At 40.2% G+C, this 26,999-nt stretch overlaps 1 protein-coding gene across 2 annotated transcripts in view; it reads right to left on the bottom strand.

Annotated features, from left to right (window-relative positions):
- The window catches only part of kcnn3 (potassium intermediate/small conductance calcium-activated channel, subfamily N, member 3), a 111,330-nt gene that overhangs the window by 9,228 nt on the left and 75,103 nt on the right, over positions 1 to 26,999 (bottom strand). For both annotated transcript variants that reach the window (XM_066683089.1, XM_066683090.1), the window contains 3 exons: positions 20,933 to 21,074; positions 10,759 to 10,869; positions 1,550 to 1,677 (listed from right to left, as the gene is read on the bottom strand). In XM_066683089.1, the coding sequence (XP_066539186.1) occupies positions 1,550 to 1,677; positions 10,759 to 10,869; positions 20,933 to 21,074 (381 nt within the window). The remainder of the gene's footprint in view (positions 1 to 1,549; positions 1,678 to 10,758; positions 10,870 to 20,932; positions 21,075 to 26,999) is intronic.

The raw sequence follows: 26,999 nt of genomic DNA, 5'->3' as shown, positions 1-26,999 counted from the left end.
GCTCTTTGGACGATTTTAAAGTCCAGATGGCCACAGCTAAAGCTCAGAATTAGCAGGTTGATGCTTAAATAAATAAATAAATACAGCCATGTGACAAAGCAGCAGGTTAGTGTCAATAGGTATGAGGTTATAGAGATTTTATAGTGTTTGGGTAGCTCATATTGAAAACCATTACTGTGTGTAGTTTGTTTTCTGAAATACTTAATCTCCTTGGCACTGGAAGAAGGGGGTGACTGGTACTTACTGTTCTATTGTTTTTGCCAAAGGATTTATTATTCTTTGCATTGAACCAAACATTTTATTAAATCAAGCATTAATAAATTATAATTTTTTTTTCTACAAAATAAAATGGCTGCCAAGTTTTTAGTAATGAACCAGTGGATAATAATATTAAGTCCCCTGCAGGGACCCCGCTGATCTCCTGCATTTTGAAATGTGCTTTAGTATACAGCTCTGTCGTACAGTACAGTTTATTAATTCACACAGAACCGCAGTGTTGTTTCTGAGCTAAAATAATAAGCTACAATTATATAACTCTTACATTCTGCATTTTAGACTATAGTGCCGTTGTCCTTGGTAATAATTGATCAGACATTTACTGTATATCATACCTACATTTGTGCAATATTATCTAAAAAAATATTTTTAAAACATTACATTTAAAAGGACTTCTGTAACGCCCTGTAATCTCATCTTAGATGAAAATTGCTTCTACATATTTTAAAAGATCTGTGACCCTGCTGAACAAACAGCAGACATTTAAGATGTGTTTAATGAAACAGCAAACATCTGATCAAAATAATCATAGCCAATATTTATGTCACACTGGGGGTTAATTAAAGTGTTTCAATATTAGTGCAAAACTTATACTGCATAGCAGTGCCAATGAAACATGAAATTAGGTTGAGGGCTGACAAAACTGGTGTAAATGTCTGCAATTTCATTTGTGAATTTTCTCTTTAATTGCTATAGCCTCTTTCACACATGCATTAGGCACTGATGACCAAGAACTTTTCCAGACTGTACCCGGAGGAGCTGTCTGTGTGAAATGTCTGTAACATTTAGACCGGACATTACCCAGATATTCTCCTGCTGGTCATAATATCCGTAATGTTTCAGAGAATTCACAGTGAGTTCATGCTGTGCCTCCTGCACTCGCTGCACAGGTGCCCGAACCACTCTGAACATTTCCAGCTCTGAGAACGGGTCTGACACGGAAAATCTCCCGCTGTATGGTACAAGCATGAAAGGTCAACTGCAGAAGTTCATATGTGAAAACAGCTAGAGTTCTTGGTTGCTTCTGACTGCTCTACAGGCAGTTTACCAGCTCTGATACTGAGAATATCCCCCAACTTGACACTGGTTTAGGAAAACTGTTAATGTAGGCTATAATACAACTCCTGAAAATAGTAATTAAATATTAAAACGATTAATCTTTCAATCCCATTAAGGTGTCAAGCAACCCACTTCAGGGAAACGACCAAGCAGAACTAGAGCTGGATGTTAATGTATTACACAGATGTATAGGCGGTGTATTTGCTCCGCTCACTGGTGGATGGCCTGCAGGAACTTCCTCTGGTGCTTGCGGACGCGGGAGTGGTCAATCTTCTTCATCAGCTTGGTGTGTTTGTAGATGAGCCAGGTTTCCCGGAGAACATTTGCTGCTGCGTTTTTTATCTGTGGGGACACATTGCCGTAACAACAGTATTACTAACAAGTTGTGCCAGGGTACTCCTGTGACCTCAGTTATTCCCCTGTGACACCAATACAAACACTCGCCACCCTAAAAACAAGCTCCTCTGGGGTGAAGGTGTCCCTCAAGACCAAGAGTTTACACTTATTTCTCAGCCATTCTTAGGTTGGTGTTAAATGGTGACACTTTGATGCAACTTTAGAGGCTTTACACTTAGAACAAAACAACTTCATCTGGCGCTGCATGACGTAAACCCTCCTGTACTTGAAACTTTTTGGACACTTGGCCAATCATCCATCATCTTAACTTTGTGGAACAGCTCATCATAGAATGCAGAGGTAAATTTTGGCAGCAAAATGTAGCAAGCAGTTTATACACTTTACTTTAAAGTGCAACGCACATAACATGAAGAACCCAACTGGGGGAAGACTCCCTGAGTAAAAGAGTTTAAGCTCCTGGGAGCAGGTCTTCCACATGGGGGCAGCCATGTTTAAAACAGGTACGCTACAAAATCTCCGGGGAATCCAGGCCACTCTAAGGATAACATCTGGTTCAAAACAGGAAGGAAAGGTTGTTGGGTAAAATGACTTGCTGCTCTTGTAAAATGTAATAGTCTTGTATATTACTGTGAAACATAACTTTCTTATTGGTTATTAGTTACACGTACTGACTAACTAGCTACGTAAACAACTCTTTGTGCTGCTATTTGTTCTGCTTTCTGTGGTTGCTGTTACTGTGATCTACATGGCTTTCTTCTCCTTTCTTGACAGCCCTATTTTTATACAGAGTAGAGGGACTCAAAGCATGAAAATCATTACAAACAGTGAGGGTAAGATCTTGTCAGAGAGGAACTTGCTCGAAAACTGATGCAAGGTTTACAAAGACGCAAATGTCACAGGTGATTTATATCATCAGTCTATATCTGACATCAGAATGTAAGATTAAAACACCACATGGAAAATTCCAGATACAAATGTAAACATATGAGATTAAGGAAGTGAACTGCTTATTTATTTATTTTTGGGCTGGGGTTCACTTTTTTGGGCTGAATCATTTGTTCTGACTGTGATAGGTCCACGTCACTGCTCAGTGTCTGAAAAACGTACAATGAGTTCTTTTTAGATTTATATTCAGCAGTGCTGTTCGATCTAATTGATTTATTCCTTTGTTTTTGAAACACATGGACGACTTGCAAGTTTAAAGTGTTAATAAGGAGAAGATGTGCTCAGTGATCATGTCTGATGCATTTTTTTTGTAATCTGCTTCCCCTCACCAGATAAAACGCAGATCAGTCTTATCAGGACAGAACTCCCAGGGGGCGAGAAACCTCTTACAGCTGTGATATCCAGCGTGGCAGTTTCATTCATTATGAAAAGAAAGGGGGTGGGGTGCCTCGGAATTCATTTCCCACATTAAGGATCTGTGAAAACATGACTAGTGGTTCCAGTCAAATGTCAAAGCGTGTTTGAGTCTCTCCCTGTACCCTGAGCATGTCTCTGTCAATGAGATGCTGCTGACAAGATGTCTTCGGCTGAGAAGCTTTTGCAAGTCAGACCTGGCACAGAAAAAGGGTGGGGTGGGGGTTGGGGGGGTGTCAGAAAGGAGAAAGAAAATCGGTTTTTGAAAAAAAAATGTATGGAGACTTCAAAGGGGCACCGCTTTGAAAAGGCACAGGGAAAACAGAGCCTTCCTGATTTTAATAAGCTCCTGATTTTGACAGAGCACCTCCAGCCACTGGGCAGCGCAGGGGGCAAGCTTGTTTTTTTTCAGGCTCCAAATTTAGCACGACAGCATTTTGATTAATTTGCAGAGGTCAGTGTTTTTAATAACAAGTGTGAGGGTTCTGCCCCAACCGCAGCACAGGTTTAATTAGAGAGAGAGGGAGAGAGAGATAAAGAGAGAGAGATAAAGAGAGAGTGAGAGAGAGAGAGATAAAGAGAGAGAGAGAGGGAGAGAGAGAGAGAGAGATAAAGAGAGAGTGAGAGAGAGAGATAAAGAGAGAGATATATAGAGAGATAAGGAAAGAGAGAGAAAGAGATAAGGAGAGAGAGAGAGAGAGAGATAAAGAAAGAGAGAGATAAAGAAAGAAAGAGAGAGAGAGAGAGAGAGAGCTAGAATCATCAGGTCAGTATTAACAGATACACAGGAGGTGTTGATCAGCACAGCTCAATAATCACAGCTTTTCTTTGGAAGCTTCCAGATACAGGTTCCAGTGCCACTCACTCATGAATTTTCTTGTTTATTTGCTTCCCAAAATGCACAAAATAAAGTGTTCCAGCTATTAAATAATAATAATAATGATAATAAAAAATTGAATAATTCAGCAGTTGAGAAGTAAACAGATTAATTCAGAAAGGTCTGATGTAAAGAAACTGATTTCTTTAGAGTGGGAATGTTTATAAGACAAATACAGCTATTTAATTTATAATGTACTTAGTGATGCATTTAACTCCTCAGAGATTTGGTTCCTATCACCACCATGAATGATTGTTTCTCCATTACAATGATATTTCACATCAAAAGATCATAAGTGTTATTAAAAGGATTTGTTCAATGGAACAGAGAAAAATAATATTCCTTTTAAGCTTTTGTGTGTTAAATATTTTTTTTCTATGATCTTCACATTACAGAATAATAGCAAGCACATGGAGACTATAAATAATCCACATGGAATTGCAGAGTGACCACCAAGTGTTAAAAAGTGAAAATGATGTTTTGTTTAGAGTCTTCAAAGTTACCCCATTGCCTTTAAGTGTCTTTACACAGTCTTGGGATGCTCTAAATGCTTTTTCATAAAGCTGAATTCACCAATGATTATTAAAATGAACTTGAGACAACACCTGCTTTGTAAACGTGGGCTCTTATGAGGGATTCTCTTCAGGGGGTTGAAAACTTCTGAGAGTGCAGTAGTTATTAAAACTGGCAGTTTGCTCTGAATCAGGAGAAACAACTGGTGTACTGCAAACAGCCTAAATTTAGTAAGTAAATAAATACATACACAATAATTGTGGGCAGAACTAAGCTTTCATTAACGTTGCTAACTTTTAGAGAATACTGTTCAGAAGTTGGGCGTCACGGTGGCGCAGCAGGTAGTGTCGCAGTCACACAGCTCCAGGTGCCTGGAGGTTGTGGGTTCGATTTCCGCTCCGGGTGACTGTCTGTGAGGAGTGTGGCGTTTTCTCTCTGTGTCTGTGTGGGTTTCCTCCAGGTGACTGTCTGTAAGGAGTGTGGTGTGTTCTCCCTGTGTCTGCGTGGGTTTCCTCTGGGTGACTGTCTGTGAGGAGTGTGGTGTGTTCTCCCTGTGTCTGCGTGGGTTTCCTCTGGGTGACTGTCTGTGTGGTGTGTTCTCCCTGTGTCTGCATGGGTTTCCTCTGGGTGACTGTCTGTGTGGTGTGTTCTCCCTGTGCCTGCATGGGTTTCCTCCGGTTTCCTCCCACAGTCCAAAAACACGCGTTGGTAGGTGGATTGGCGACTCAAAAGTGTCCGTAGGTGTGAGTGTGTGAGTGAATGTGTGTGTGTGTTTCTGTGTTGCCCTGTGAAGGACTGGCGCCCCCTCCAGGGTGTATTCCCGCCTTGCGCCCAATGATTCCATGTAGGATCTGGACCCACCGTGACCCTGAACTGGATAAGGGTTACAGATAATGAATAAATGAATGAATATTCAGAAGCTTAAAATAACTATATTTATATTTTTGTTGGGTTTTGACAAAGATTTCATTACAAATAATAAAGTGATTTATCACAGAAATGCAAAAATGCATTGATAAGACCAGTTTTTTTCAGTGTTGCCTTCAATGTCTAGGTTTAAACTGCCTCTCTGCAATTTATGGTACTTTTTATTAAGTTCCTGCAGTTTTCTTTTTGAAGCCATTGTTTGTTTGTTTGAGTTTATTATGCCTGGCTGCCAGCTGGTACTGGGGCTCCCAGGCTATCCGTCGCTCCTCTCTCTTTCAAGAATAATGATACTTCACTGCAGACCAAGATATGAAAAAAGGACCAAAATAATGAAAGACTACTGCACTTGCGATGTGTCACATGGAGCTAAATGTTATGCATCATTTAAATCCAGATTACATGAGCAGTGTTTATCTTATGCTGCTTTTTAACTCCCAGGCGACACAGACCTGAATGTCTGTTTAATGGACTGAGCCGGATTAGAGGAGAAATAAATAATAGTATAAAATATAAGAGCATGCGAGACAAACAAACTGATTTATCAAGACGGCTCAGTGCAAAAATAACTTTAGCAGCAGGGACCTCGGCTCTTCCCTAAGGAAAAAGAGGCTCTCAGATTAACAGGATATTATCTGTTTGGCGTATCAGTGTATTAGCTCAGCACTGAATTATAACCATTCACTGTGTGTTACTTCGGTTCATTCTCTCAGATTCTGCCTTCCTTCATGAATACAAACCCTATTTATAAAAGAGTTCTGACTTCATGTCAAATGCAGTAAATGAATCTGTGGTTTGTTAATTCTCCTTTATTTAACTGACAAAAGCACAAAGCATAGATTTCCATTGTTACAGCTGACCAACGTCACTCATTTTAGCATTTGATGCCTGCAACAAACTCCAAAAAATGTGTTACATCAACATTCCTTTGAATACGTTTTAATCATTTGGGACCTGAGGATACAAATTGTTGCAGTTTTGTAAGTCAAATTTGTTGCCCATTCTTGCTTGTTTCAAGTCTTCATCCATGGTCGGTTTTGTCTTTACTATTCTGCTAATGTAATGCCGTAGAAAATCAATCTGGGATGAGGCAAGCCAGTAAAGCATATGCACTCTGTGTGTATGAAGCCTTTTCAGCGTGTGTAGAATCAGGCTTGGACTTGCTGAATTAATGGAAATCATGCGTCTCTTTAAAATCCCAATAGATGCCTCTACATCAGTGAGACCATCTAACATATGCAAGCCATAGGCACTGATAGACCCCATACCCTAACAAATGTTGGCTTTGCACCTTTGGCTGATAACAATCCCTCTCTGATCATCTTTGGCACAACGATTTTGACGTACCGAAAACAAGATGCAACGTCACGTCTTTTAGACTGAGAACGAGCTTGGGCCCCAAGAACTCTGCAACATCATATAACTTAGCTTTCTCTTTGCAGCATAGTATTTGAGGTTGCATTTATTGATGCATTAGTGGATTGTTCTGAATGATAATGGCTTTCAGAACTACTCTCAAGTTCATGCGGCTGTATTTATCACAGTAACATGATGATTGATTAGGCAAAGCCATCTGAGGTCTTGAATGTCATGCACATTTAACTTTGTTTTCCGCTCTCACCGTACACTGGATCATATTTCTTCAGATTTCTTTACTCTTTCCTGAATATTAGCTACGAAAAATAAGCAGTTAGTGAGAGACCTAATTTTCTATGCAACCTTCTGTTCTTCTTCAACTTGTCCTTTAACAACACTCTGACAAAATCTGGCACGAAGTGGTGAGCCATGACACATTTTGCCCCAGTCCCATCACGCATTTATCAAATAAAATAAATATATGTTTAAGACAATTAATACATCATAAGAAATCCGAACTTTTCTTGAAACTGTGTTTTTTGGAAAAACAAAAATTGAAATAAAATTACCGTTTCCTCCCCAATAAAGTCACTTCCTAGTCCATAATACTCCCAGAGACATGTCCACACTCCTTAGACACGTGAAACAATGCTACGTTTCAAGCTGCCACTGGCACAATGTAATTGGAAAGCTCAACAACCTTGAAAGATAACACTAGCTACAAATAATCCCAATTTTTAAATAACCTCATATAATAAACGCCCAATATTTTTTTTTTTAAACATAAATCATATTCAGCTAGATTTACGATGATTTCGATTTAAGATGATGAGTAACTGAGGCTACAGTATGAAAGTCAAAACAAGCTCTGTACAATTCCATGGCTTTAATGTCCAAGACATTTCTGTCACGAGTTTGCCGCCCTCACTCAACACAGAAAGAATAGAGAGGAAGGAAACGCTCACCATTTTGTCATCCAGTTCAAGGTAAACACACTGTACCTCAGCGTCTCCACGGCAACAGATCCGTGAGGTAATCATTCCATTATTCAAAGTTCTCAGTCATGTTTTTTTGTTTTTTTTTTAAACTGCTATGGATGCTTGTAACCATAGTAGCAGTGGTCTCAATGCTATGAAGCGGAGCAGTGGAGAAACACTATACTGTGTATCGATCTCATGCTTTCTGCCGTAATCCATCAGACTCCGTCTGTCAATATAGTGTAAAGATAACAAACTTTTTTTTTTAAATGGCTTCTGCTTTCCATCACCATTTCCTCCTTCCTCTTCTCTGAAAGCATTTCAAACAATTAGCGTTCTCACCCTCTCTCTCACTCTCTATCTATATATATATCTATATATGTACACACACACACACACACACACACACACACACACACTATGGGAATGTTCTTTAATGAATCTCTGCAGATTTTCTTGATATTTTTTACACAAATAATGTTTAAAACAAATATTTTTTGCCAGTGAAACTAAGATACATGATTAAAGTTTTTAAACAAGTTTTATCAGTAAACTTAACTTTCTTAAGGTGCATCTGTGGGGCACAAGAACAAATGACGTCTGTAGACAGTGTAGAGCTAAAGAAAGAAGAGCATTACAAGCTCTCTCTCTTTCTCAAGTTTAACAAAAATCTTAAGATATTTAGAGCATTACAAGCTCTCTCACTCTGTCTCTTTCTCTCTCTCTCTCTCACTCTGTCTCTCTCTCTCTCTCTCTCTCTCTCTCTCTCTCTCTCTCTCTCTCTCTCTCTCTCTCTCTCTCTCTCTCTCTCTCTCTCTCTCTCTCTCAATTTTAAGAAGAATCTTAATCCAAAGTAGCATTATTTTGCCCATTTGAAGAAATAAGTCCCTCAGCACTGGTCTGTGGAGCCGTGGAATGGAACTGAATTGAGTGATGGAGCAACAGACAGTACCTTAGGCATGAGCTGCAGTGCTGTTTGTAATCAAAATCTAATCATCCACATCAGCATCTGACCTAACTTACGCTTTAGAGGCCGACTGCCATCGAATCCTCACAGCAGTGCGTATACTGACAGACATGTTCTGTGGACTCAGTCGAGAGAATGTAAAAAATAATGAACTTTTTGTAAAAAAGCAGGGCCTGATTCCCATCCTCTACCCCCCCTCCCTCTCTCTGAAGGCATTTAAAGCATTTAGCTCTTTGCCTTTTGTCTCTCACCCAAATAGCACTTGCGTCGATTTTTTATCCATGTTGCAATTATTAATCACCGGCTCCCCTCCCTGTCTACAGTGCGCCCGTGATGTAGCCTACATATTTGATAGGGCAAGCTATTTTTGAGACTTGGGACTTTCAAGTACATGAAAAATTGAAAAGGACCTCAAGAGAAGGAGGGAAGGAGGAAGAGAGAGGGAAATGGAAGGAGGGAGGGAGGGAGGGAGAAAAAGAGGGGGGGTGGAGGAGAGAAAGAGGTGAGAAAAGAGAGGTAAGCGTATGTATATGTGTATACATAAACACCTATGTGTGTGTGTGTGTGTGTGTGTGTGTGTGGAGGGGGTGAGAGAGTACAGAGGGCGATTGATAAAAGTAAAGAGAATAAAAGTAAACATGCATCTACCCTGTATGTTTGGACTCATGTGCCATTAGACACACACACACACACACACACAGAGGTTATGTATATGTATATAAATATCTGTATATCTGTAATATACTAATCCTGAAGGTGCATTAAGAAAGCTTCTAGGAAGTGAACCATTTTCTTCGTAGGAGCTCATTTTGATCAGTTGGTGCAATTCGTCTGCAAACTAAACCTTTCTGAGTAACACAAGTATGTTGACTATAATGTGAGCATCACGCTGTGCATGGCTGAGTTTTCCAGGACATTAGTCCTCCACCCTTCAGCCTGGCCTCAGTCCTGAGTGATTTTTTACCTGACACTGACGTGGAGGGTGTGTTTGTTAATGTGCGTTGTGCCTCTCTCATTAAGTTGGACACAAAGTAATGAACAACAACCCATTGTTCTTCCAACGAATGAGCCTTGAATTGTTGAATGTTCATTTTATACTTTTTATATTCACTGCGTATAGTGTAATGCTTCAAGAGCTTCACATAAATTCTCTAAATATTTCACTCTTAGTCTGACTGGGTGCATTTTCAGAGACCAAAAACAGAGGGAAGGAGAGAGTGGTGGGAGAAAGAGACAGAGGGATGAGAAAGAGAGAGAGAGAGAGAGAGAGAGAGAAGAAGAAGAAAGGGAGTGAGGGAGGGAGAGGGAAAGAGAGCAGGGACAGAGAGTGGCTGATAAGGAGAGAGTGCAAAGGAGAGAAAAGTCAAAAGAGAGGGTGGAGAAGAGGGAAGGACAGAGAGAGGAAAGGAAGAGAGAGAGAGAAGAGAGAGAGAGCAGGATGAAAGAGTAAACAGCAAGACTGAGTGCTAGCAGCTGTTATGTAAAGCTATGTTCTAACTGAAAGACAGATTTGGATTGATGTCTTCACCACATGTCACTTCTCATGCACAAATCATGTGTGTGTGTGTGTGTGTGTGTGTGTGTGTGTGTGTGTGTGTGTGTGTGTGTGTGAAAGTCGTATTGTTTAAGATGAAAGCTTGTCCCCTGTTCTCCAAATGTAGCTGATCAGAACATGTGAGGCCCTGCTCCTTCAACAGCATCATCAGCAGTTCCTCATAGCTCTGCCTTCATTTTAGCATGAACCACTGTGTATTGAATATAACACTATTTATTTAACACTAAGGGCTCTGGCATCACTATGAAGAATAGTGTACAGTACAAAACATACTGGACTTTGAAAATGTACCCACAGCATGAGACAAAGTTTTATAGATAATTTATTATCTCCTGCATTAACTTCCCAAAATTCCTAATAAGGACACAGTGCAAATAGAGATTGACACCACAACACCTTTAATCTGTTAAATGGTCTAGTTGCAAAGAGCAGGTCTTTGTTTACTGCCAAACCTGAAACACATATTCAGTGCAAGGCTAAAGATTTGTGGCGCGTGGTGAAAAGTTGTGTAAGTGTGTTTGTGAGTGTGAGCGTGTACCCGTTTGGTGAGCTGTGTGTCCATCATAAAGTTGTGCACGTGCTTCTCGGCCTTGGTCAGCTCCAGTTTCCTCGCTACCACGGCAACAACCAAAGCTGTGCAGCCTGCACCCTGGAGGAGAGAGAGAGAGAGAGAGAGAGAGAGAGAGAGAGGAAAGAGAGAGAGAGAGAGCGACAGAGAGAGAGAGAGAGAGAGAGAGAAAGAGAGAGAGAGAGAGAGAGAGAGAAAGAGAGAGAGAGAGACAGAGAGAGAGAGAGAGAGAGAGAGAGAGAGAGAGAGAGAGAGAGCGACAGAGAGAGAGAGAGAGAGAAAGAGAGGTGAGTGTAAAAAAAAATAACAGAACCATCAAATATCAAATATCAAAAAAGAAGAAAGGGGAGAGGGTTTTAGATTTTCATTAACAAAAGTCATACACAGAGTAAGGCCATCACAGAAAGAAAAGGAGGACAAAGATAGAGGGAGAAGGCAGGATAAACAGACAGAAAGGATCAGCGTAGGAGTATGCTTGATTTTTCCTAAGTGGTGATCAGCAAATATCAGTCCACAATTTGACCTTTGAGGTGCGGTATTTTTAAAAAATAAACCTCTATAAAAATTAACTTGCAGGATATAACTCCTTAAATCAGTTCATATCACCCAGCTATCGTCAAATAAAGCAAATTATGCTTCTTCAATAAAATGGATGTGATTTTTAATGTAGAACATTCCCATTAATTGTGATTTGTGTAGCAAGCTAGCTACAACTTGCATGCTAACCCACTCGCCACTTACACAATGCCTTATCAATAATCACAAGTAGCTTATCACAGAAAACCTTAATGTATCCATGAGATACACAGGTTTTTCTATAGCATCTAATGATATATAGACATCATGCCAAAAAATCTTTAAATAAATAAAAAAAGATGAAATGTGGAAAAACAGTATCGCTAACATTGGCTAACCCAGTGCAACACATTTAGATTTCCACTCGAGAGCACAGGGAAAAAAAGGTACAATTTTTTTGACAAATCGGCACTGATCTCATCAAATGACTCATGACAAAACCTGAGATTATAAAATGGCTATTAGGTGTCTGAGTACATTCTGTACACCGTGAGTGTGGACTTGTGTGTGCGTGTGTTAGCCAGGGTGGCTAATGGATGACACTCACAGTACAGATTCAGAGGCTCTCCAACCCCAAAATTGCAAAAGATATGAAAACAAAACAAAAAAGCCCATTTTCCTAGAGCACTTTGTCCATTTACGGCACTAAATAAATCATGATGCCTCTCTGGAAAACCCTCCTAGGCAGTTTCTGCATATACAGTTCCATGAAGAAACGCTCGCCCTGAAGATTTTCTATAATTTCTAATACCAGAAATATATATGTGTAAAAGTGGAACCTAATTTATTTTTTAGAATAGCATGAAGTCTGCATCTTTTTTTACAACGGCTAAAAGGCTAAAGCAGCTAACAATGGCTATGTAAACGTACTGCCTTGGGTAGCATAATGCTAAATCAAATGCTTCATGCAAATTTGAGTTATTAAGCACCACATAACAAACCTTCAAATACACTTTTTTTTGCACACCAAGTACATCATGTTTATTAATACAACATTTCACATTGGATTAATATAACCTGGTGTTATTTCTATAAATTCTTTAATAGTGAATGTACTGAGGTGGTAGCACAGCATAAAAAAAATATAAGAGAAAAAATAATTTCCCCAACTTATGTAAACAGCTAATTAAATTTGAATAATACAAAAACAGCAGACTTGCAGGACCTCTGATTATAAAGGTGTCTAATATCAAGCTGATATTTATTTATGTGCTAAAAATGCTGGATTTAAAAAATGAGTAAACATGCTAATGATCCTGGTACATTCATGTTGTATGTGCAATCAAGAATCTCACACATTTCACATGAAAATCTCCTCTCAATAACCTCTTTTTAATACTTCACCTTCACCTAACCGATGCCTCCACTTTCTCCAGTAGCCTGGTACAGTGGTTCCCAAACTAGATTGACCAGAAAAACTAAGAAGTTGTATTTTTTAGCTAATTTTAAGTTAGAGAAAGTAATTTTATCCCCGAATATTAGTATTTTTTCCCCAAATATTAGTAATTTCCAATAATCTAGGACTAGCCCAACAACACACTGCTATCAAACTGGGATGATGAAAGACTTTCCTGTGAGACACATGACTCTAGCAACAGCTTTTTTTTCAAATGGCTGCTAACACAGCATCACTGTCTTCAACACGCTCGGAGCAGAACACTAGTTGTCCAGTTCTGTCATGTCTGTTAATACATGCCCATATTGAGCAGCATTATACCAAGTGATGAGCAAGTGGGAGGGCCACACATAAATCAGAAGGCTTGGTGACTTAAAGCCAGCCACTGCTTCTTTTCAAACTGCTACTAACACAGTGTCTTTGGATTCAACATGCTTGGAGGAGAACACTATCTGTCCAGTTCTTTTGTGTTTGCTAACAGATGCTCTGCTTGGCCAACATTGCGCTGAGTGATGAGGGAAGTAGGATGGCCATCCGAACCACAGAGTGGGCTAATTGTGCTCTCTTGGACTCCCAGCTACATGGCTGAGGCATAGTCATTTTTAATTTTGACAGTTTATTAATTCATTTTGGGCTTTTTCTAAAAAAAAAAAAAAAGTGTCCATGCCCAGTCAATGGTAGAAATTGAAAATATCTACTAAAATGGACGAGGTTCTGGTAAGGTCCTTGTGCGCTAAATGAAATTAATGACCAGTCGACTGGGTGGAGGTGGAGAAAGTGGGGATGAGGAGGAGGTTCACTGACACTTATTAATCACAAAGTAAGAAAGTATAAAGGAACAGCTTTAAGAACTGCTGGGGCCACAAAAAAACTTTGCCTAACTCTCGCTGATTTCTTTAACAACAAGAACATGTGACATTTCGTTTTCCAACATCTGAAGGAATGTAATTTTCTTCCTTTGCCTTTGTTGGATGTCTTTGCTGCACACACAGACATATATAATCCAAGATGATGTTTTGTTTTTTTTTTTGGGATACATTCCCTTAAAATGTTCTGCTTGCTGGAAACTGTTATCTGCCCCAGACTGTCACCATTTGGACAATAAAGCTTTTGACTATTCCCTCAGTCATACTATCAGTAGCCTCTCACATCAGCATAGCATTCATCAATTCTGCCTGTGGACCATCTGTCCCAAAAAGAACTGAATACTGTGTATTTAAGTGTCCTGTTTTCTCTAAAATTGAAAAAGCACAGAAGATTCATTATGCTGAAAAATAGCTAACAGTCCAGCAGACTTCAAAGCACTGAACAATGTGTCAAGTATTCGTGCAAAACTGCCTCCACACAATGTGAAGCATTTCTGAAGATGGCAATTGAATTGTATTTTTATTCATTCATTCATTATCTGTAACCGCTTACAACGTGTGTTTTTGGACTGTGGGAGGAAACCGGAGCACCCAGAGGAAACCCACGCGGACACGGGGAGAACACACCAACTCCTCACAGACAGTCACCTGGAGCGGGAATCGAACCCACAACCTCCAGGAGTCCCCGGGGCTGTGTGACTGCTACACTACCTGCTGCGCAAAATATTTTTTATTTTATTTTTTTATTTAACCTTAATTTAACCAGTGATATAATGATAACGAACAGCTTCTTATTTACAATGGCAGCCTGGCAATTGAAGTATGGTTGTAATAGACCACAGTGTCTAGTAAGCACCATCGGATCAATATTACTAATATATTATCATCTTATATTCTATAGTTTTTTGTCCAATTATTGTACTAAATAAATATACGAAAATTTTAGTCATTGCCAAGTTCACGTGCTAGCTAAGACACCTCCAATTACACGGCCCACTGCCCTGCATTTTATACATTTACATTTAAGGATTTTGGCAGAGGGTCTTATCCAGGGTGACTTGCAAAATCGCTTCACTTTTTACGTAGAAAATAAATGAAGCTTCACTTTATAGGCTAGAATCCAAAAGAAACCTCAAGATTAGATGCTGCCAAATAAAAGTCAGAACGGTGGCCTAGATACACAATGCTCAAATACTACAGTTTGCCAGGATGTCAAATAAAGTAAGACATGAGTACAATCGTAACGCTTTAATATGTGCAAAATAAGTGCTGATTAAAGAATTCTTGAAGGAGATATGTCCTCAGATGGTGTTTGAAGACAGCAAGAGACTGCTGTTTAGCAGTTTTAGTGTTTCCCTGCTCCCAACACACCTGATCCAACTAATTAGCACATTAAAAGTCCATTATTGCTTTAAAGTGGGTGTGTTAAATCAGGAAACGCACAAAAATGTGCAGGGCATTAGGCATCCAGAACCAGGGTTATGAAACCCTTTTTAAAATGTGAATTATAAAGACTTGCATAACACTTTTATCATAAATGTAAATGTGAAGCCAGCCATTACTTCTTTTTAAACAGGCACCAAAATGATATCATTGGACTTCAACATGCTTGAAGAAAAACACTGACTGCCCAGTTCTGTTATACTGGCTTAAAAGACGTAGAGCTTCTGAACGAAAACAAATCTGAGCAAACAGCAGTTCTCCACAATCACAGATGTTGCCTTTAAGATATTGTGAAGATAAGTACACAAATGCTTCTTGGTGTTGGTGTATATTCAACTGTGTGTACACACAACCCCTCGCTACACTTATAAACACAGTACACGCCTGAACATTGAGTAACAGAAAACATCAAAACGAACCTAATCCTGAAGAATTCAATTCATTGATCATGATAATATACTGAATCATCTCCTAAAGGATCAGAATTACAAGAACCACAGTCACAGCACAGATCTACATCTCTACTGCTTTTGAAAAAAGAATAAATGGCACATAAGACACATACAGACTGATGGCATCCATGTAGTGTTTCAAGCACACACTACAGAACATAACAGATTTCCCTGGCATTCCCCTCTCTCTGGCACTAAATCCAAAGTATGAGCCAAACAACCCCCTCTAAAATCCCCCTGTCCCCTCAGGGCAGTGGTATATTCCGACAGAGTTGGCCTTCGGTGTTGTCATAGCAACAAGTCCAATAATTCCACCTATAGAAAGTCATTACAATCACTCTCAACAAGAAATCACAGTCTAAAGCATTCTGCTCTCTCTCTCTCTCTCTCTCTCTCTAACTTCTTGCATCCTCTCAAGATGTTTTTCATTCCTGTAGCCATTTCTATTTCTTACACTTTTACCTGAACCACACAAAAAAATGTAAAAATTGGATAGAACACAAACATCCAGAAATACAATTTCAAAAGCTTGTAGGTCTCTTTGTGTGTGTGTGTGTGTGTGTGTGTGTGTGTAAAAGAGACAGTGTTTGTGTGTGTGTATGTGAAAGAGACAGTGTGTGTGTGTGTGTGTGTGTGTGTGTGTGTGTGTGTGTGTGTGTGTGTGTGCATGTGTGTGTGGGAGTAGGGAGTGTCAGTGAACTGTCTCTGCTTCTGCTCTTGTATTCATATAAATGTGTGTGGGGGGCAAAAGCAGTAAAGGTGGCCTTTATTCATCAGTTTCATATAAATAAATCTATAATTATGTACATTTTATGTTTTCTATTGTAACAAATATTTTAACACTTTAAATATATTCAAGCTTGGGCCAGTTTAGGGAAGAACACATTACTGCCTGGTCCTAAACTGTGCCTAGGTGGATCACCACAGCCTCATGAGCTTCTTACTGCTGAGCTTTTTATGTCCGTTAAAATATCTTCGGCATGAAAATAAACTCTATACTATATTCCAAACTTTTGTAGACACCTCTTCTAATGAGTGATTACAACTATTTTGAAGTGCACCAATTGCTGACACAAGCATTCAACCTTCACACAGACCTGGTATAATCTTCACAGTCAATCAGTGCGGTACAATGGAATGTTCTTCAACACCTTGCCCAATGCCAAGCATATGGTAGAGGGCTATGATGCCCCCAAGACTTTGGGCTCTAGAGCAGTGGATCCTCACCCTCTGGAAGATAATATGCACTAGATTCCACTAGATTCTCGATTCTAGACCTTGAGTTCAGCTACAAGTCTGGGATTTTGTAATCACTCTCATTTAGCGAGGACTGGAAAGTCAAAGTTTGGTTTTAAAAACCTTTGCACTAAACACATTCTCGAAGGCAGTATGCCATCTGTCACAGCAGTGTTATGGAAATGCAGAAACAAAAAGAAAGCACACATATGTTAGTGATGTTAAATAAGTACCTATTGTTTAGAAACATAATCGTGTGTATTATATGAACTGCCTTCAGGACTTTATTAAAATATCAGTTACACAATTTCTCATGGGAAAAGCTTAAGAGAAACTGTTGTAAACTAAGTCAAAAAATGCTTACTTTTTAGAGCATGTTTATGCTTTGTACCATGTAAATAAATATGCACCTGTCCAAAATATATATCTGTCCAACAGTAATTGTCCCAGCCCGGAAGACATTAGAGTTCTACTAGGATGCTTTGGAGATGATGAAGGTGCAAGAGTTAACATTTAAAATCTGTAAAATACGACAGCAGATGATAAATGAGCAAATAAAATTATCTATAAAATAAAATAATGGAGAAGGACTAGCGCCCTCTCCAGGGTGTATTCCTGCCTTGCGCCCAATGATTCCAGGTAGGCTCTGGACCCACCGCGACCCTGAACTGGATAAGGGTTACAGATAATGAATGAATGAATGAATAAAATAATGGAGATATCACATTTGTATTGTTTATAGTACAGCAACGTTTCATTTCAATGTATAATAAATAAATAAACATTTATAGAGGACTTGTATTTATTTAAATCAGGTGCCATTATTTCATGTTAAAGGAGCATAATTATTGATTGCTTAATTTATTCATGAGCTAAGAGCTAAATTAATTCATAAAACTAATCATCAGTTGCAGTTTTTGATTAACATTCCTAAGGAAAATATAAAATGCATCAAGAAGGTTCAAAGCTACAAAACGTACAAAACTATGTCTGTTCTGTATCTACGAGTCTCTACCAAAGTACAAAACACATCAGGTTACAAATATTTTATCGATGACCAATTAAAAACATGCACCTCCCAAAACACGGCACGGTGGTGCAGCAGGTAGTGTCGCAGGGTTCGATTCCCACTCCGAGTGACTGTCTGTGAGAAGTTGGTGTGTTCTCCCCGTGTCCGCGTGGGTTTCCTCCGGGTGCTCCGGTTTCCTCCCACAGTCCAAAAACACACGTTGGTAGGTGGATTGGCGACTCAAAAATTCTCCATGAATGTGTGTGTGTGTGTGTGTCTGTGTTGCCCTGTGAAGCGCCCCCTACAGGGTGTATTCCTGCCTTGCGCCCAATGATTCCAGGTAGACTCTGGACCCTGAACTGGATAAGGGTTACAGATAATGAATGAATGAATCTCCCAAAATAGTAATTTTACAGAAGGAAAAAAAAAACTTCATTTCAATGGAAGTGAATGTGAAAAGATTCTGGAGCATTCCTATTGGTCCATTCTTTATTTTCACACAATGTGAAGGACAGCTGCTGGGTTCAAATGATAAATAAATAAACATAAAAATCGAAAAAGGTGACATAGAGGTCCATAATAATCCTGAAGTAATACTTTAATACTTCAGCCTGGACTGCTTTTTATCTGCGTTACAGCATAGGGACATCAATCAGAGGAGAGCACATTTACATATATCTTTGTCAGGAACGAGTGCAAGAAGACATGAGGAATGACCAAGTATATGTGGAGATGCAGGAATTTTATTTACGCAGGAACAGCTAGAAGAGTAAGACACGAACTAAAAATATGGCACAGAGAAAGAGCAGAGAAAGGACTAGACGTAAGATAAAAAAGTAAAGAGACACCAGAAAACTAAAGACAAAGCCTATGCCATTTCACTAAACAAACCCAAGATCAAATACTAAACAAATACTAACATAACACTGAAATTAACATAGGCTCAAAAGGGACACGAGAAAGAAAAGTAAATGGACAAACAACCAAGACAAAAGACAAAGACCAAAAGATAATATAACTATTCTTATTAATAATAAATAAACTATTCTGTTTACTTCAGGTCGATACATGGATTTTACACTTGTTACTTTTTTTAAACCCTGTTGTTCCTGTCTGCATCTAGTAACAGGACCCGTGTGTGTGTGTGTGTGTGTGTGTATAAAAGAGAGAGAGAGAAAGCGAGAGAGAGAGAGAGAGAGAGAGAGAGAGAGAGCTGTATAAAAGAGACAGCGTTTGCAAAAAGACAGTGATAAAAACAGAAATCCACTAACTGAGTAAAAGCAGCAAAGAGGAAAAGAATAAAGGAGTTCACTTATTAAACTACACGGCAGATGAACACTACACGACGCACTGGTCAGTGACATACCAGGTAAATGCTAATCCACCACACACACACACACACATGGGTGCACGGGCTCCTACACCCATGAACACACACACACACACAAGCACATAAGACAAGGACAGCAAGGCTCCTCTGCTGCACAGCACCTGACACAGAACAACCCTCAGGCAAAAAAAATAGAGAGAGAGAGAGAGAGAGAGAAAATGCAGGGAGACAGATAGGCTGTGAAAGCCAAGAAAATGAGAGAAGCACAGGGCTCATATTTGCAGATCCATTTGGTCTAATGGCTGTAGTTGAAGTGGTCAGTTTCCAACATGTGCAATATAAGCTCGGTCCTTGTCTGATATTATGGCTATATTCCGCAGTAAGCAATCCTCTGAATCTCTTCAGAAGGCCTGATTCCTGCTTAAAAATGATTATTTAATATTATAATCATGTGCGGCTGTGAGGAGCAGATTAGTAAAATGTAAACTATGAAAAAACATCATGAAAATGTGTGTATATATATGTACAGGGGTTGGACAATGAAAGTGAAACACGTGGTTTTAGACCACAGTAATTTATTAGTGTGGTGTAGGGCCTCCTTTTGCGGCCGATACAGCGTCAGTTCGTCTTGGGAATGACATATACAAGTCCTGCACAGTGGTCAGAGGGATTTTAAGCCATTCTTCTTGCAGGATAGTGGCCAGGTCTCTACGTGATGCTGGTGGAGGAAAACGTTTCCTGACTCGCTCCTCCAAAACACCCCAAAGTGGCTCAATAATATTTAGATCTGGTGACTGTGCAGGCCATGGGAGATGTTCAACTTCACTTTCATGTTCATCAAACCAGTCTGTCACCAGTCTCGCTGTGTGTATTGGTGCATTGTCGTCCTGATACACGGCACCGCCTTCGGGACACAATGTTTGAACCATTGGATGCACATGGTCTTACTGGTGCAATGTGCAGTTAATGAAGATTGGCCACCAGACTGCTCCAATTTAACCATTAAACCTCCCACACTACAATGACAGGTGTTTCACTTTCATTGTCCAACCCCTATATATATACACCACTTTCATATTTAATTATATATATAATTTAGTATGGTCCAGGTAACACGGTCCAAAAACAACACACATTTATACGACAGTTGTTTAGACCCATGCTAAATTAAACTTTGTTATTTTGAGCAAATAAAGTCGTTATGTTTCAATCCTTGCACTCACACATATTCTGTCATAAAACAAAATAAAGAGGCACAAGTGAAATGAGATGTCGCTGGGTGGTCACAACTTTTTTATCTTGTATGTAATTTCTTTTTTTAACAAACAGCCCTAAAAGTCAATTTTTCATTTTTTATTTCATTTTATTTGAAATCAAGGAACCAAATGTTTTTATAAGTGCCAAATTATAATAATATTCATAATAAAAGACCATAAAGTAGTCGCATGCGCTTTTGTGTCTTTGACTCTCGCCTCTTAAGGTCTGACAGAGATGTAGATGGTGGAAAAAAAACTGATCATTTTCACTTCACCATATTCTCCACATCGCCTTCCACTGTTAAATGCTCAGCTGCGCTTCTCTGCGGCTTCGGTCGTCGCGTTTTTGGACAAAATCCCACGAGCAAGCAGGCAGGAAATCCCTGTGATTGGACGCTTCACGTTATATCCTTTACCTCCTACGTTAAAAAGTCACTAAAAATTAATAATAATCTAAATGTTGTCACCTGTCACAACTGGCAACATAATAAATTATTTTATTCACAAAATGTATGTCCAAAATTATTTATATTGCATACAATATTAAAAAGTCTTGTAAGTACAAATGCTTAGTGTTTACCATAATGCCGGTCAACAGACACACGCCTTTTCCGCAGTAGGTGTGAGGCACCATGTCTCCATAGCCAATGGAGAGGAAGGTGATGGAGATGAGCCACATGGCTCCCAGGAAGTTGCTCGTCACGTCCTGAGCGTCATGGTACCTGAGAGAGAAAGGAAATAAATAAATAAATAAAGAGAGAGAGACAGACAGAGAGACAGACACAGAGGGAGACAGACAGAAAGAGACACACAGAGAGAGAGAGAGAGAGAGAGAGAGAGAGAGGAGACAGATAGAGAGAGAAAGAGAGAGAGACAGAGAGACAGAGAGACAGAGAGAAAGAGAGAGAGAGAGTGACAGAGAGTGAGAGAGAGAGAGGAGACAGAGAGAGAGAGACAGAGAGAGAGACAGAGAAAGAGAGAGAGAGACAGAGTGACAGAGAGAGAGAGACACAGAGAGAGAGACAGAGAGAAAGAGAGAGAGACAGAGTGACAGAGAGAGAGAGTGAGAGAGAGAGAGAGACAGAGAGAGAGAGACAGAGAGAAAGAGAGAGACAGAGTGACAGAGAGAGAGTGAGACAGAGAGAGAGAGAGAAAGAGAGAGACAGAGTGATAGAGAGTGAGAGAGAGAGAGAGAGAGAAAGAGAGAGAGAGAGAGAGAGAGACAGAGTGACAGAGAGAGAGAGAGAGAGAGTATAAATGTATATTTACTGTGCTATAGGCCTGATCTTACACGTCTGGAATCATAGATAAATAGATTCTAATATATTGTCATTGTTCAGAACAAGGCAATAAAATTAATTTAGCATCTACCAGAAAGGTAAATATTAGCAATAGTGCAAAACAAAGTAGTGCAATATATATATAATATTATAGATAATATATTATATTAATTAATATAATCATAATAATAACATATTAATAATAGTTACACAAATAACATGTCTATAAATATATACGTACAGTCCTGTGCAGAAGTCTAAGTTGCCTGATATATTTATTATAATTTAAAGAAGAAGTTATCTGCTTCATAATCCTGCTGCTTGTATAAAATTATATATAATTACAATATAAAATACTAATCATAACATGATTAAATACAAAGCATAAATACAGTAAAAGAATTCTCCTTATCAACATCACACTTATACTATATAAGGTCCACTGATACATGAGTAAACCAATGTGCATTACATCAGTAGAAAATAAACAGCTTTTTGTGGTTTAAAAACAATATAACCATTAATAAGTGATAGTCCTGGTGAGTAGTGTTGGTGGTAAAGTTAGGAGTCCAGCAGAGTGATGGGGGAGGGAAAGAAGCTGGACCTGATCCGACTAGTTCTAGAGAGAGAACTATAGACTGTGTTGGACCTAGCACTTAACAGCTCCAAGAACAGCTCAACATTAGCATCGCAGAGCGTCTGAGGCGGATTCGAACACTAAACTAATACCAGAGCTAACAATAGCAAGAGCAACACAGCACTAACCTTTTTTTAACAGCAGACTGCAGACCAAATCACAAGCTTAAACATTTTTGATGAAGGGGTAGGCCTGCGAACGGACAGGGTGTGTGTGTGTGTGTGTGTGTGGGGTGGGACCTGACAGCATATGATTAGCCTGTTTTGCTAGTGATAAGGAGTCCAAAATGGCAAAGTAATTGGATGGTTTCATAGGTTCATTCGCAAGTCTCCCTCCACAAACATCTTTTTACAGTGATGAAGTTGACAAAGTTTCATGGAAGTTTCTGGTAAATAACCTGCTACATGTGCCACCCCCCACTGACATAAGGTGTCGGAAGACTGTCCGTAATTAGAGCCTCTCTTCGTAAAGCTGCCTCTATATTGTCTCTTGATGCTCTGACTAATACGTAGGCTGGGTATGGGATTTGTTGCCTTTGTAACAAGCTAAAGAGTTTGCACTTTACATTTCTGAGTTCTGAGAGAGTGTAGGACAGACAACTCTTGTTCTCTTCTTCATCGTTTATTAATTAGTGTAGACAAGTGATAAAGAAGAATGATTAGCACTCTCCTCTAAGTGCAATGATGCACCTTCTGTACCAGCTGGATTTAAGATGTCATGGCAAGCTGCAGCTGCTTTGGCAGAGGCTCAAAGCGCTGTTCATTCTCTGCCAAACTGTTATATCAAATGAGGGAACAGGGGAAAACAGTTGGAAAAAAGACTGATTTAGATTTCAGATTACTGAAACGACTTTCCCAACTGCCAAAGCAAAAGGGGGAAGTCCTCTATGTTCTTTTACCCATTATTCCTCACTGACACAAACCTTTATGTACAAAGGCAGTATGTGAAGTCATATAACCACGCTGTTTAACTTATATTTTCCAGTCCTCGCACGGCTTCCTGGGCTCGATTTTGTTGTCACTGAGACACGTTGTGCATGTTGTTCTTTCATCTTCACAAGCAAAAGAAAGATCCGTCAGAGAGCGAGAGAGCTCTGATCCTCTCTTACTTCACGTTCCAACCTGAGTCTGAGCGACATGCTGAAGACCCCCACCCTTCAGGACAAGGAGGCTCAACTGCAGCCCTGAGAGTGTGAGGCAGCCGGTTAAATTAGAGCACCTCCCTGAAGGCACGTCTGACCCAAGTGTCCCTCGAAATGGACATGGCAGTTCCACCATGTCGACTCAAATCTGAGCTGACATACTGTAGCATTCTTTTAGAAATTAAAAATAAAATCAAGTATGCGGATTTGCGATGGGATTGATCACGTGTTCCACCACAGAGATCGTCTATTCATCCCCGGTACCAAGGCTCCCACGACAACAAGGCGTTTGTTGCTAAAATAAATGTCTGAAATCGACATAGCTGTGTGTGGCGTAATTTCAGGGCTTGTATTAATACATTTTAAAATCTCTAATTTATATTTAGATACAGTTCACTATGAACCAATAGTTCCCCTTGACGTCCACAACCCAGTGACAGAGGAACCTTGCTATAAATCAGCTTTAATCTACGGCACACAGACAGTTTGTATTTAAATAATTATTGAGTGATTAGAATTAGGATTCAGTGCTGAGATGAAGACAATAGGAGGGCTGAAATGCTTCATGCAGCACAGTGATGCAGGGACGTGGGAAGTGGGGGCTGCTGAGGGTGATGCAGCACTCCCTGCGTTTGAAGACTGTTAGAAATTCAACTGCTAAAAATATATATATATATATATATATAATAAAATAGATTCCAGGTAGGCTCTGGACCCCCCGCGACCCTAAATTGGATAAGCGCTAACAGATAATGGATGGATATATATAATAAAATACAAAATAAGTTAATGTAATGTATTTCTGACATATAAATGTGTGATGGTGCTTTAGGGCCACTTGTTAAAAGAATAAAATACAATATTTCAAGATTAAATCAAAGAAATTCAAGAGCGTAAAGTCCCTGTGGGCGATCCCGATGGCGTCTCATTCCACTTGCATGTCTACATTTGTTTTATGGTAGAGCATGTGTGAGCAAGAAGGGAAGCCTGCACAGATATTAAATCTCCCACTAAAATTTCATTACACATTATTTACTATGATTTAATCATGAAAACAAAACTGACTGCTTGACAGAAAGTGGATAGGAAAGGTAAATAAATATACAGAAAATACACTGTTTTCCTGTTAATCAAAAAAATATATAAAAAATCTGATCCATATGGAATAATCAACATGGGTTTTTAGTCCTGCTCTTGGTGACTGTCTGTGAGGAATGTGGTGTGTTCTCCCTGTGTCTGCGTGGGTTTCCTCCGGGTGACTGTCTGTGAGGAATGTGGTGTGTTCTCCCTGTGTCTGTGTGGGTTTCCTCCGGGTGACTGTATGTGAGGAGTGTGGTGTTCTCCCTGTGTCTATGTGGGTTTCCTCCAGGTGACTGTCTGCGAGGAGTGTGGTGTGTTCTCTCTGTGTCTGTGTGGGTTTCCTCCGGGTGACTGTATGTGAGGAGTGTGGTGTTCTCCCTGTGTCTATGTGGGTTTCCTCCAGGTGACTGTCTGCGAGGAGTGTGGTGTGTTCTCTCTGTGTCTGTGTGGGTTTCCTCCGGGTGACTGTATGTGAGGAGTGTGGTGTTCTCCCTGTGTCTGTGTGGGTTTCCTCCAGGTGACTGTCTGCAAGGAGTGTGGTGTGTTCTCTCTGTGTCTGTGTGGGTTTCCTCCGGGTGACTGTCTGTGAGGAGTGTGGTGTTCTCCCTGTGTCTGTGTGGGTTTCCTCCGGGTGTCTGTCTGTGAGGAGTGTGGTGTGTTCTCCCTGTGTCTGCATGGGTTTCCTCCGGGTGACTGTCTGTGAGGAATGTGGTGTGTTCTCCCTGTGTCTGCGTGGGTTTCCTCCGGGTGACTGTCTGTGAGGAATGTGGTGTGTTCTCCCTGTGTCTGTGTGGGTTTCCTCCGGGTGACTGTATGTGAGGAGTGTGGTGTGTTCTCCCTGTGTCTGCGTGGGTTTCCTCCGGGTGATTGTCTGTGAGGAGTGTGGTGTGTTCTCCCTGTGTCTGCGTGGGTTTCCTCCGGGTGACTGTCTGCGAGGAGTGTGGTGTGTTCTCTCTGTGTCTGTGTGGGTTTTCTCCGGGTGATTGTCTGTGAGTGTGGTGTGTTCTCCCTGTGTATGCGTGGGTTTCCTCCGGGTGACTGTCTTTGAGGAGTGTGGTGTGTTCTCCCTGTGTCTGCGTGGGTTTACTCCGGGTGACTGTCTGCGAGGAGTGTGGTGTGTTCTCTCTGTGTCTGTGTGGGTTTCCTCCGGGTGATTGTCTGTGAGGAGTGTGGTGTGTTCTCCCTGTGTCTGTGTGGGTATCCTCCGGGTGACTGTCTGTGAGTAGTGTGGTGTGTTCTCCCTGTGTCTGTGTGGGTTTCCTCCGGGTGACTGTCTGCAAGGGTGTAGTGTGTTCTCTCTGTGTCTGTGTGGGTTTGAGTCCCACTCCTGGTGACTGTCTGTGAGGAGTGTGGTGTATTCTCCCTGTGTCTGTGTGGGTTTCCTCCAGGTGACTGTCTGTGAGGAGTGTGGTCTGTTCTCCCTGTGTCTGTGTGGGTTTCCTCCGGGTGACTGTCTGTGAGGAGTGTGGTGTGTTCTCCCTGTGTCCGTGGGTTTCCTACGGTAGCTCTGGTTTCCTCCAACGGTCCAAAACACATGCTGGTAGGTGGATTGGCGACTAAAAAAAAGTGTCTACAGGTGTGTGTATGTGAATGTGTGAGTATGTGTTGCCCTGTGAAGGACGGGTGCCCCCTCCAGGGTGTGTTCCTGCCTTGTGCCCAGTAATTCTGGGTGATTCCTGGACCTACAGCGACCCTGAACTGAATAGGACAGACATAAGGTTACAGACAATGAATGAATGAATATGAGGTTGATAATTTCAGCATCCCCTATCTTCAACCCAGTCTTTTTTGAGCTGCCTATGTCAAGAAAACTTGGGAGAAAACAAGCCATTCTGATTTGCTCCCTTTACTCAATAACTGGAATCAATATAATTGAGCACACCCTCATGTGAGAATCTCTAGAGTGCCGGACTCATGTTTATAAAAGCATAAAAGCAGGGTTAAACGGCGTTAAACTGATGCAACAACAGCAGAGAACTAAGAGGACTGAGCAAAATGAGAGTGGAGAAAAAAGAACTGACCAAAGACTAGTGCTTTTCTACCTCTCTTCTTGTACTGCTCATTAAGAGTGTGGTGTGCTGTGTGTAGCTCATTAATATTTAAAGAAACAAGCAGTTCTAAACAGGTCTTCTTAGACAGGGTGAGAAACATGCTGTGGTGTTTGATCCTTTTGGTATTTTGAACAAAGCATGTCACAGGCATTTCATTAAGAGGCCACACAACGACATGAAAAAGTATAGAATGTCACATTTAATAAATTATACATTACATAATTAAGACCCAGTCTTATATCTCATTTTATACCTATTTTATAGCTTTTCTCTGAGCTGATTTTTAATTCCTCACAGGTACAATTTTAGCCCATACTTGCTGCATATTTGCTCTGATTCCACCAGACTGATCTGCTGTCAGTCATGTACTGGTTTCTTCAAATCTATCCTCATATTTTCTATTGTATTTAACTCTGGAGACTGGGAAGGCCATGGCAAACCATTCACCTGCTTTTTAA

The sequence above is a fragment of the Hoplias malabaricus genome, chromosome 10, assembly GCF_029633855.1.
Source record: "Hoplias malabaricus isolate fHopMal1 chromosome 10, fHopMal1.hap1, whole genome shotgun sequence".
NCBI classification, from domain to species: domain Eukaryota; kingdom Metazoa; phylum Chordata; class Actinopteri; order Characiformes; family Erythrinidae; genus Hoplias; species Hoplias malabaricus.
The sequence above is the reverse complement of the archived record's forward strand: the minus strand, read 5'-3'. Positions and strand labels throughout refer to the sequence as shown.